At 45.8% G+C, this 12,480-nt stretch overlaps 1 protein-coding gene across 5 annotated transcripts in view; it reads right to left on the reverse strand.

The window, feature by feature from the left end:
• The window catches only part of LOC122542284 (myocardin-related transcription factor A-like), a 200,812-nt gene that overhangs the window by 17,868 nt on the left and 170,464 nt on the right, over window positions 1-12,480 (reverse strand). For all 5 annotated transcript variants that reach the window (XM_043679873.1, XM_043679871.1, XM_043679876.1 and 2 more), the window contains 3 exons: window positions 4,227-4,352; window positions 1,864-2,114; window positions 119-278 (listed from right to left, as the gene is read on the reverse strand). In XM_043679873.1, the coding sequence (XP_043535808.1) occupies window positions 119-278; window positions 1,864-2,114; window positions 4,227-4,352 (537 nt within the window). The remainder of the gene's footprint in view (window positions 1-118; window positions 279-1,863; window positions 2,115-4,226; window positions 4,353-12,480) is intronic.

A 12,480-nucleotide genomic window follows, 5' to 3' on the forward strand; every position in this document is an offset into this window, starting at 1 on the left:
GACCAGTGCAGGGAGAGATGGTCCACTACATATTTGATAGATCGCTTATAACACGCTGAGTGACAGACCAGGAAGATAAGGCAGACCTTGGGGGAACTATGAAGTAAATGCAACAGACCTTCAGGTCGTCGAGGTTAGAGGGCAGCAACCCCGGTGCTTTGATGATGGTTGTGCAGCTGTTCTGCCGAGTGAGTCTGCCTGAGCCTGGTGACGGTGTGCTATTACTCAGAGTCCTCACTGATGCGGCACTGCTGCTGGTCTGTTTGTCACTGTTGGGCCTGAGACAGAATGAGAGAAGCAGCCATGATTAGACCGGCAATCACAACCATATGCAGTTACACGGCAACACTGGAGCTGAGAACAGTCAAATGTCATTACACACCAACAGGCCATCTGGCCCAACAAGAGCCTGCCCTCACCCTGTTTCATGCAACTGTTTCAGCATTTCTGCAGAGGCCACTATAAAACACTAGTTCAGAAATAGCTGCCGTCATTCACCACTTCAGTGAGCACTTGATAGATAGCACTGCAGCTGAAAGTCTGTATCTTCAACACCATGGTGTCAGACCTCAGCATTGTGAATTCAGGCGGTGATGGGGACTAAATTATTAAAAGGGTCTCTTTTCTTTGAAAGTACAAGGGGACATATGCTTCCAGAAACTGGAGACAAATTTAGATGAAATTGTTTCTGGCCTAAGATACTCTACCATGCAGTCAATTACATAGTGATTATGTCAAAATAGAGTGTGTACTAAAATACAAGCAACAGACCAAGTAGTGCATGCTTTCAGAAGCTGCATATCAAAGTGAAAGAAAATGTGTGGGCTTGATTGCTGCTTGTAACCGAGGGAACTGGCCCAAGTGTTCTCATGGGTCACTCACACTTCTGAAGGTGAAACCTCAAGTTTGACAGTTCACACACTGCAACTTCATTTGCAAACTGTAGAGTAGGAAAATGTTAAAACCCTGAAGTCCCACTGTTGCTCCCAACTCGACGTCTCCCAACTCCTCTCTCAAAGGTTTAGCTTTGTGGGGGCAGGTAGCAAAACCAACCCCAGTAACTCATCCTGCACTACCCTGAAAGTGTAGTGAAATTAATGACGGACTAATCCTCGCCCTGTCTTCATTCAGCACAATCCAGTGGGAGAAACTATTAAGCAATCAGAAGCAGGAAGCCCGACTCCCTTCCTCTCCCCTCGTTAAGGTAACAATGACGAGGTTCCAATAATGCCCTGGGGATGGGAGGGTGAGATTAGCCAATTCAGCCCAGACTGAGAACTAAACCTGAGTCCTCAATGGCTGCTGTGACTCAAAATGATTTCAGGCACTGCATCAGCTCACTACTTAATGAACTACAGCAACCTTAGAACCAATAACCTCCTGTATGGAGGCTGTTGCCTCACAGCCAGGGACCCGGGTTCGATTGCAGCCTCGGGCCACTGTCTGTGTGGGGTTTGCACATTCTCCCCGTGTCTACGTGGGTTTCCTCTGGGTGCTCTGGTTTCCTCCCACAATCCAGAGATGTGCAGGTCAGGGTGGATTGGCGATGTTAAATTACCCATGGTTTTCAGGGAGATAGGTTAGGTGCATTAGTCAGGGGTAAATATAGGATAATAGGGTAGGAGAATGGGTCTCTCTTTGGAGGGTCAGTGTTGACTTGTTGGGCTGAAGGGCCTGTTTCCACTGTAGGGATTCTCTATTCTATGATTCTAACTGTCCTCTTTGGAGGGTCAGTGTTGACTTGTTGGGCTGAAGGGCCTGTTTCCACACTGTAGGGATTCTATTCTATGATTCTAACTGTCCTGCAAAGGCAGTAGGCAGATAGGGTGTGTGTGTGTGTGTGTGTGTGTGTGTGTGTCTTACTTTGGAGGTGCAGGAAGGATAGTCTGGTAGTTGTAGTGCTGCTGCTGTTGACACAGGATCTGGAGCTGCAGGAAGAGCTGCTGCTGCTGGAGGAGTTTGGAATAGGCCGAATCCAGGGGCAGGGCAGCCTTGTCGAGTTTCTGGTCTGGTGGGACGTACTGGTGGTATTTGAGTTTCTTCACGCGGGATTTTGGCTCCTTCAGCTTCTTGCTCCTCTGGTTCTTGTCTCGCAATGTCTTGGGCTGGCTTTGCTGCACGTGGAAAGGACCAAGAAATACAATCAGATTTCATCTGGAACACTCGGAAGAGGCAGGTAACATTTAGACCACCCAACTGACAAAATCAAGACGCAACTTACAAAATGACAAACACACCAGGCCACAGTCCAAAACTAGAAACAGACTGAAACATAAAAAAGGAGGCAGCTCCACATGAGCCCTGATCATTGCCAGATTTAAACTTCCTGTACAATCATTCCCCTGGTATTAGCTTTCAACAGTGTCTTCTTGTATTAGAAGGATTAGACAAAGGGCAGAAGAGACAACTCTATGGACTGGCTTGCGATTGACAAAATAGGCTGTGGTACTTGTGTGTCAGGCTAAACAAATTATATTTCTGCCTTGAGCAGAGTATCAACCCTTTCACTTTGGAATTATCTACAATGCTGCCCCCACCCTGCTCACTGCAAATTTTCACCTATTCTGAAGATGCTGACAGTGTCGGTGACAGCAACCCTGGCTAAGTACTCATTGATCAGGTTCAGTCACTGGTAATGAGTGGCAGCAGGTTGCGTGGCTACACCAGCAAAGTTACAGAGATTGCATCTTCATATCAGGGCCGTGGAGAAGCAGCTCCCACGTGGAATGCCTGCACTCTAATCAGCAGCAGGGACTCTGACTAACCTTTCCTGTTAATCACTGTGGAGCAGAGTAACTTGCAGCACCAGCTGACTCGGTTAAGATCAGCAAACTTAGTGCAGTTCCAATTTGTAGACTACAGTCCCGAGTTCCAAACTAAAGACAGAAGAAAAATTGGAAATATGACAAGTGGACTGTCAGCCCCTGACGACAGAAGGGGCAAGCTAAGGTGTTGGGTGTACACCAACTGCACAAACAGGAGAAGCAAACTCCAAGAGAAAACTGAACAAAGTGAAGACCGAGGCAGCAACAAAACAAAAATCAAAAGGAAAGAAAAGCTGATTTTAACCAGTCAAGAGGCAGATTTAAATTGCTAGTTAACAGATTGTTGCAAGCAGGAAGGAGAGACGACTGAATGCTAGCACAAACAGCCCCTCACATTCAGTGATACGAACATAAAGAAACAAGATGCGGAAAGCCACAAGGTCAGCGAAATATAAGAGCTCTCCTCCGGGAATGACGTGAAAGCTTGGTGCTCGAAATGGCAGGAACATGCAAAAGAAATAAGCTCTTGACTGCTGAACGTATGGAGACTGCAGCCTTCAGCGTATACGCTTTCTGCAAGTGGGGAGGTGAGAATGACTGAAGACCTCAAAAACATTGAGCTGCTGCATAATGACTATCCAAAGAATCTGAAGTCAGGAAAGGATTGGCATTATATCAAGTAAAAGACAACTTGAAAGTTCCAAGTAGTTATATTTACTAACTGACCTGAAATAAATCTAAAAGCAAGGTTCTCCCTGTGATCAACACAAGGACATACTCCACAACCCACCAGACAATAATACTTTAGAAAATAAAATTTGACGAACTGTGAACCCTGCTTCCTGGGTACAGAGTGAGGATTAGCTTACATCTGGCCATGCTGGAGAGCTCAAGATTTCTTACCGTAATTGGATTCAGCAACTCCCCAGGCCCCGAACTCGCTGATTGCGGTTATGCAAAAATCATAACTGTTAGAATGCATGCGCGCGCACACGCTAATTCCAGATTCAATCCCATTCCTGTGGGGTGAGTCTCTCTCAACCAGATATGGTTGAACAAACTGCAGTCTGCCAAGGTGCCCACTGTCATCCAATTACAAGTGAAATGATGAGGGGTAGGGATAGTGCAGAATCACCTCCTGTGAATAAACAGCTGACTAGCACCACTGTCAAAACGTTTCACCAAAATAAGGCCACTTGGCAGAGAACAACGGCCAGCACTCAAACCATACTCCACCAAAGACAAAGTGCCTACAGAACAGGGCAGGGGGAGGGCAAACACCGGCAAGGAAATACAGTAAACAAAGATTTTGGACCACACAATTTTATGTAAATACAAGTCAGCATCTGGTTAACCTCACAGTTGCAAGTGCACGATTCCAGCATTCTGACCACAGTTTAACATGCAAAACATTCATCACACAATCCCACTCTATAAAGGTTTTCCAAGAAGTAATCTTACTTTAATAAGTGTTGGCATGGGTTTGGCAGCTGGGGACAACACACCATTTGCCAATTTTGCTGTCTGTTGGTCAGATGCTGGCTTGGACTTGCTCAATTCTGTCCCAGTTGGCAATGATACAAGATACTGCAAAGAGAATAAATTAATTATGAAAAATGATGGCAAACTTTCCAAATCCATCTCTCAAAACCTTGCAAAACATCAAGAAACGCCAATTCTCTCTGAGGAAAAGTTAAATTTTTAAAGTGACATCTCCTCTTTTGTGGATCTGAGAAGCCAACATGATTCCCTGCTTAAGGACCAATCGGTATTCAGGTTTGAACTGATGTTACACCCCCCCGCTCCCCCAAACAAAGGAGGAGAAATCTGGACTGAATCAAATTCAACAAACTCTTTGAAGCAAACACAAAAATGAAACAAAGAACTCTGGATGCTAAGATCTGAAACAAACAAAAAAAGAATATGCTGGAGAATTGCCCAGTGACTTGAGTCCAGAAACGTTATATTTGTTTCTCTCTCCACAGAGGCTGCTAAACCTGCTGAGTTTCTCCAACAAGTCCCCGAAGCAAATCCCATAATTTTCCACTTGGCATCTCTGCTGAGGTTGGCACGCAGTATGTGGAGTGTTTTAAAATTGTTTGAGATGTCATGATATTGCGGTAAGTAATTACACATAAATGACCATCCCACCAAGTCTGCGCTGGCTGTCTGCAACAGATAAGTCACCTTGTGCCATTTCTCTCCCCTTTACTCCCTGTAAACTGTCCTCTTCACATAATGATCCAATTCTCTTTCACCAGCCACAAGTGAAGTTGTGGCATGCACACTCACTGCATTCTACGTGCTCGGCACTGGCTGCATGAGAAAGATTTGCCTCATCAGCATCGCTTCCTTTGCTCCACAGCTCAAACTGGTGCCCTCTAGCTCTTGATCCTTCCACCAATGGGAATGGTTTTGCTCCACCTACACTTCTATCAAATCACCCCTCAACTGTTTGTTTTCCACAGGGAACAGCCTAGCTTCTCCACTCCATCTACAGAACTTCATCATCCTAGTGAAATTGTTTTTGCACCTTCTCATAACGCCTTCACATCTTTCTGAAAGGTGGCCAGAACTAGATGCAACGTCCCCACTGAAGCCAGTATTTTTCACAGGTTTGTCAAGTAGTTCTTGCTTTTGGACATTATGCCCCTATATTTAGAGCCGAGGATCCTGCAAGCTTTTCAAAGAATTCTCTCAAACTGCCTTGCCATCTTCAATAACTTGTGCACATAAATTCCAAGGTCCCTCTGGTCCTGTATCCCCTTTAGAAATGGTCCCTTTAGTTTATTTTAGCTCCCCACATTGTTGGAACCAAAATTAATCATTCACATGTCTCTTCAATCAATTCATTTGCAATTTTGCAGCGCATTCCATCAACCAACACCCTTTTGGAGGTGCAACAATCTCACTCCCTGTTCACAATACTTACAAGTCGTGCAGCATCTGAACATTTTAATAGTAGTGTCACGTCAACAAGCCTAGTCATCGAATCATGGAGCATAGAAACCGGTGCTTCAGCCTACCATATCTACGTCAACACACAAACACTACCTAAACTAACCGGATTTACCTGCACTTGGTCTTTAAACCACTATCCCCTGGCATTTCAAGCGCTCATCCAGATTCTTCTCAAACATTGCTCGAAGACCTACCTCAACCACTCTCTCAGGCAGCACGTTCCATATTTCTACCAACCTCTGGGTGAAAAAACGTTTCCTCAGGTCCCATCTGAACCACTTACTCCTCACCTTTAAACATATCCTCTCTGGTCTGAGACACATTTGCCACGGGGGAGATGACTTTCACAATCTACCCTATCTATGCTTCTTATAATTTTGTATATCTCAATCAGACTCCCTGCCCCTCAGCCTCCTCTGCTCGAGGGAAAATCAATGAAGCCTGTCCAGTCTCTCCTCAAAACTAAGACTTTCCATTTCAGGCAATGTCCTGGTGAATCTCCTCTGCACCCTCTCCTGTTCTTCCATGAGTATGCCAACCAGAACTGCTTATTGCATCAACGGTCTAACCAATGCTCTATAAAGTTTCAACAAGACTTCACTGCTCCGTTTTCTACCCCACCCCACGTTAATGAAGACAAGTATCCTGTTTGCCTTCACCACCCTGTGTGCTGACACCTTCGAAGGCCTATAAACTTGTACACTAAGGTCCCCTGAGTATCTCAGTACTCCCTTGGGGCCTAGCATTCACTGTGTAAATCCTTCCCTTAAGGCTTTTCAAAATGAACCTTACACTTATCGGGATTAAATTCCACCCGATTGCTCTGCCCACTTTACCTGCTGATCAATATCAGACTGTAACCCGAGACCATCCTCCTCATTACCAACATCACCACCAACTGTCGTGTCATCTGCAATCGCACTAATGTCATTCACATCTAAGTCGTTAATGTACATAACAGACAGCAAGGGTCCCAGCAGCAAACTCCGAGGTACACTGTTGGCTTCCAATCACAAAAATACCCACCACCTTCACCTATGCCTTGGATGCTTTTATATATCTCAAGAGCTAGTGTCCTGATACCAGTTTGAGGAATGCCACAAAAAACCTTCCTAAACACAACTGTTCACCTCCACCATTTCCTGTCAACTTTGTGTCCACGTTGCCACTGACTCACTTTAATCCATGCTTTCTGATTACGCTGACCTCCATTATGCAGTAGGAGAAAGTGAGGGCTGCAGATCAGAGTCGAAAAGCGTGGGGCTGGAAAAGCACAGCAGGTCAGGCAGCACCTAAGGAGCATTAGAGTTGACGTCTCAAGCATAAGCTCTTCATCAGGAATGTGGGGCGGAGGAAGGGAGCCATGAGATAAATAGGAGGGTGGGGATGGGGCTGGAGGTGATGTAGCTGGGAAGGCGATAGGTAGATGCAGTGAGGGGATGGGTGGGTGATATTGACAGGGAGGGTGGAGTGGTTAGGTGGGAAGGAAGATGGACAGGTACGACATGTCAAAAGTGCAGAGTTGGAGGGTTAGATCTGGGATGAGGTGGGGGGAGGGGAGAGTAGTGAAGTCAATGTTGATACTGTGTGTTCAAGGGCCCCAAGACAGAAGAGGCATTCGACCACCGGTCATTGGGTGGCTTAGATTTGGCAGTGGAGGAGCCCAGGACTTGCATGCCCTTGGAAAAGTGGGAGGGGGAGTTGAGGTGGTCGGCCACAGGCGAGTGCGGTTGTTTGGTGTGTGTTCCCCAGAGTTGTTCCCTGAAATGTGCTCCAAGGTGGCATATATCTGGAGATTAGTGGGGTGGAAGGTGAGGACCAGGGGAAGTTCTATCCTCATTGCATTTGGAGGGATGGGGTTCCAGGGCGGAGGTACGGGAAAGTGGAGGAGGGCATTAGTGATCAGCTCATCTCTTCCATTTCCGGCATCCCTCCAACTGCAACAAGGATAGAACACCACCAGTCCTCACCTTCCACCCTAATCTCCTGATACAGTGGATTTCTTTCGCCATTTCCGCCACCTATAATCAGACCCCACCACCAGAGATATACTTCCTTCCCCTGCCGCAGAGACCATTCCCTCTGTGCCTCTCTCTTTCTCATTAGGTCCACGCCCCCCCCCCCCCCCCCCCCCCCCCCCCCCCCCCCCCCCCCCCCCCCCCCCCTCCACCCACCACCCTCCACTCCCAGGACCTTCCCTTGCCACTTTACGAGGTGTGAAACCTGTGCCCACACCTCCCTCCTTACCTCTGTCCAAGGGCCCAAGGATCTTGTCACATCCGGCAGAGATTTTCCTGCACATCCAAACACCTCATCTACTATGTCTATTGCTCTCAATGTGGTCTGCTCTACATTGGGAGACAGGATGCCAACTCGCCGAACATTTCAGGGAACATCTCTGGGGGACACTCACTAAACAACCCCACTGCCCTGTGGCCAACCACTTCAACTGCCTCTCCCACTCTGCCAAGGACTTGTGAATCCTGGACCTCCTCCACTGCCAAATCCAAATCACCTGACTACTAGAAGAAGAACGATTAACCTTCTGCCTAGGGACCCTATAACCACATGGCATCGACACTGAACTTCACCAGTTTGCTCATCGCCCCTCCCCCCACCTCATCCCAGATCCAACCCTCCAACTCGGCACTACTCTCTTGAACTTTCCTACCTACCCATCTTCCTTCCCACCTATCTGGTCTACCCTCCCTTTCGACCTATCACTATCACTTCCTACCTGCATCTACCCTTCGCCTTCCCAGCCACCTTACCCCCACCCTCAGATTTATCTCTCAGCCCTCTTCCTCCGCTCCCACCCCATATTTCTGTTTTAGAGGTGACCTGTATAATGAACGGGGAGTGGTCAGCTCTCTAGCTGAGCAGTTTAGTTCAATCCAGAACTAGTTGGGAGCTCAACAGTGAACTGTGTGGAAACAAACTCTCTCTCTCTCTCTCTGCCCTTCTAACTTCAAGAGGATTTGCTTATTGGGACTGTTGGTTATATTCACAAACAGCATAATTAAATTTAGTTTGGATAGACTGAGTTCTGTTGGGGTCCTTTATTCTGTTCTGTGTGTTTCATTGTGTAATTTTGTGAATAAAGTTTTGTCTGTTTTAAAACCCGGTAGTTAACCTCACTAACGTAATCCGGGTAATTTTCACTGTACGCTTACCAAAACAAATTGCAAAGTTATGGTGTGGGCTGCCTGCTTAAGAATGTTTTGGGTGGTCTGGCCTTGTTCATAAACACTTCAAATGCCTTCTGAAAGTCCACATACATCACATCAAAAGCATTGCCCTCACCCAATCCCTCCAAACCAGAGTCAAACAAATCAGTTCAATATAATTTGTCAATAATAGGTCCATGCTGACTTTCCTTAATTAACCTATACTTGCACAATTGATGATTCTTTTTATTCCAAATATTGTTTTCTACAAGCTTCCCCAACACCAAGTGGCCTGAAGTTGTGGGTTTTATCCTGCTGTGAACAAAGACATAATATCTGCAATTCTCCAAATCCTCTGGCACCACACCTATACCTAAGGTGGAGTGGAAGATGTTGGCTCGAGCCCCTACAACCTCTTCACTGTCCTTGGGTTCAGCTCATCAAGTCTCAGTAGTTTATCAACTTGAGGTACAATCAACTGCTCTCTAGACTTAGAATGGGAAATGGATACAAGCAACAGGCATTGATGAAGCATTCAAATATGATCATGCATACTAAGTATACAGGCTGCTTTGTCTACTGGTGGAAAGTAAAGCATGTTGTGAAATATGTAATGTCAGATTTCATGATAGCAGGAGGTCATAATGAGGCAATTTAGTTAGTAAATTAAGAATGTTCCAGTTACTGGTCAATGATTACTCGCAAATGATGATTCTTGATAAAGAACATGATGAGGCAACTCAAAGGCAGTGATGAGTACTGGAACACTTGATAGAACCTGTAACACTCTCCCAGGTCAAGGAAGCCACAGTTAGGTGCAAGATTACATTGTTTTTCTGCAGAAAAGAAACACTGAACTCATGAGCAATGCTTTCCCATTTCCTACATCATGCTGCAGTCTTTTCTGAATCAGATAGCCAGGTTGGTCCAGTTCCAAGGGCAGTCTTCTACTATCAGTTCACATCAAAGAGCAACTACACGGTGACTTCAAACGTAAGCCATAACGGTGAGGGAAGGACCCTTCATCTTCAGCTGAACAGGAAGAACAACCTTCACTTCTAAAGCAATTCATTCAACCTCCTATCACCCCAAAGTATTTTATATCCAATAAACTACTGTTGAAAAGTAATCATTGCTGTAATGTAGGAAATGCAGCACTCAGCATGCCTCACAAACAGCAATGAGACTATGGCCAGATGCACTCTAATAGTAAAGTTAGTGAAAAGATAAACATTGGACATTTCCCCATGAGGGTGTTAATGTCTCCCCTAAGAGCATCAACCTCGGGTTTTATGCTTAAATTCCTGAGTAAGCCCACAACTTTCTGACTGTGTGACAACAGTGCTAACCACTCAGCCATGTTTAGGCTGAGGCAAACCCACAATGCCAGAGTTAGAGGGCTCTTATCCACACATTTCACCAAAGTGCCCATTTCCTCAGAGACACCAAATGCAGACTGAATGACTGCTACACAGAAGATCTCCTCTCATTTGTGAGCATTAACCTAAATTTCCATAGGTTTGTACTTGGATTCTCAAGCTTACTCAATCTGATATCTCTGACCTCAGCCTGCTGCACCATCCCAGTGAAGTGCAATGCAAGCTTGATAAACAGCATGTTATCTTTTGAGCAGGCACTTCATAGCCTTCTAGACACACTGCTTCTAGACACAACAACTTTGAAGGATAAACACTGTCTCACCATTTTATTCTCTCCCCAATGTTCCTAAGCTAAACCAGTTCCTGCTGACAGGGCAGCCACTTACAGGCAGCTGTCGGTGCTGCAGTCAAATAAAAATAACCTTGCTGCAATGTGCATTTGGCCCATATCCCTCCAAATATTTCTTATTCAATAACTTATCCAAATGTCTTTTAAACATTGTAACTGTACCCTCATCCACCACTTCCTCTGGAAGTTCATTCCACACACAAACCACTGTGTAAAAATAGTTGCTTTTCATATCCTTTGCAAATCTTTCTCCTCTCACCTTAAAAGTAGGCCACCCCTTGTTTTGAACTCCCCCACCCTAGGGAAAACACACCTGCTATTCACCTTATCTCCCTCATTGTTTTATAAATCTCTGTAAGGTCACCTCTCAACCTCCTCCGTTCTAGTGAAAAAAGCCATTCACGTTTTCTGTGCCCCATGACTTTATAAACCTCTGAGGTCACTCCTCAACCTCCAAAACTCCAGTGAACAAAGTTCCAGTCCATTTTTAAACTCAAACCCTCCACCCCCAACAACAACCTGCTAATCTTTTCTGAACCCTTTCCAACTTAATAATATCCTTCCTATAACAGGGTGACAGGAACTGCACACAGTGGTCCACCAGAGGCCTCACCAACATCCTGTACAACTTCAACATGATGCCTCAATTCCTACACTCAAAGCTCTGAGCAATGAAGTCAAGTTTGCTAAATGCCTTAACCACCCTGTGTGTCTTGGGATGCAAATTTCAAAGAATTATGTACTGAACTCCTAGGTCTCTGTTCTACAACACTACCCAGGGCTTTATCACTAATTGTCTAAGTCCTACCCTTGTTTGTTTTACCAAAACACAATACCTCGCATTTAACCAAATTAAACTCCACCCAACACTCCTCAGCCCATTGACCCAACAGACGACTGCGCTACCCGATATACACGAAGCCCACTTTCCAGCAGTTGGGCCATAGCCTTCAATTTATGACACTTCAGGTGCTCACCCAAGTCCTTTTTAAAGGTTTGAGGCATCCCACCTCAGGCAGTGCATTCCAGATTCCAACCACTCTGGGTAGAAAAATAATCTTTCCTCCAATCCCCTCCAAACCTCTTGCCCCTTCGTCTTAAAATTATGTCCCCTTGTCATCGACCCTTCAACGATCTCATTTTCAGTTACAGATTGAAAGTGACCGGTAACAAGGATTAGAGGGAACATGAGGAAAAACCTTTTCACTAGAAGCTGGTGGGTGCCTGGAAATCAGAGTCCCTACAGTGTGGAAGGAGGCCATTCTACCCATCAAGTCCATACCAACCTTCCAAATAGTATTCCACTCAGCCACACACCCCTACCGTATCCCTCTAACCCTGCATTTCCCATGGCGAACCCACTTAACATATGCATCCCTGGACACGGCAGGCCTATTCAGCATGGCCAATCCACCTAACCTGCACATCTCTGAATTGTGGGAGGAAACTCTCGCAGACACAAGGAGAATGTACAAACTCTACACAGTCGCCTGAAGGTGGATTTGAACCCAGCTCCGTAGCACTGTGAGGCAGCAGTGGTAACCGCTGAGCCACTGTGCTGTCTAGTTTTGGCGGTTCAAGCAGAAATCCTGTGGCCACCTGTCAGCACAGCCACAGGGCAGGTGCTGGGAAATGGCATTCAAGTGAATGGTTCGTGCAGTTCCTCCGCACCATCTTTCTGCCTGGCGGATGGTGCCAACATTTGATGCATAATCGAAAACAGTGTCGCATTTATTCCAAGTCATTTGGCCCTGCCAGCGAACAACGTGCCTAAATAAACAGTGAAGTATAATCCACAGATTCCAACATTTTTACATTCCAGAAAGATGTTGCAAACACAGTGGGCTTAATGGCCTCCT

The sequence above is a fragment of the Chiloscyllium plagiosum genome, chromosome 39, assembly GCF_004010195.1.
Source record: "Chiloscyllium plagiosum isolate BGI_BamShark_2017 chromosome 39, ASM401019v2, whole genome shotgun sequence".
Lineage (NCBI taxonomy): Eukaryota > Metazoa > Chordata > Chondrichthyes > Orectolobiformes > Hemiscylliidae > Chiloscyllium > Chiloscyllium plagiosum.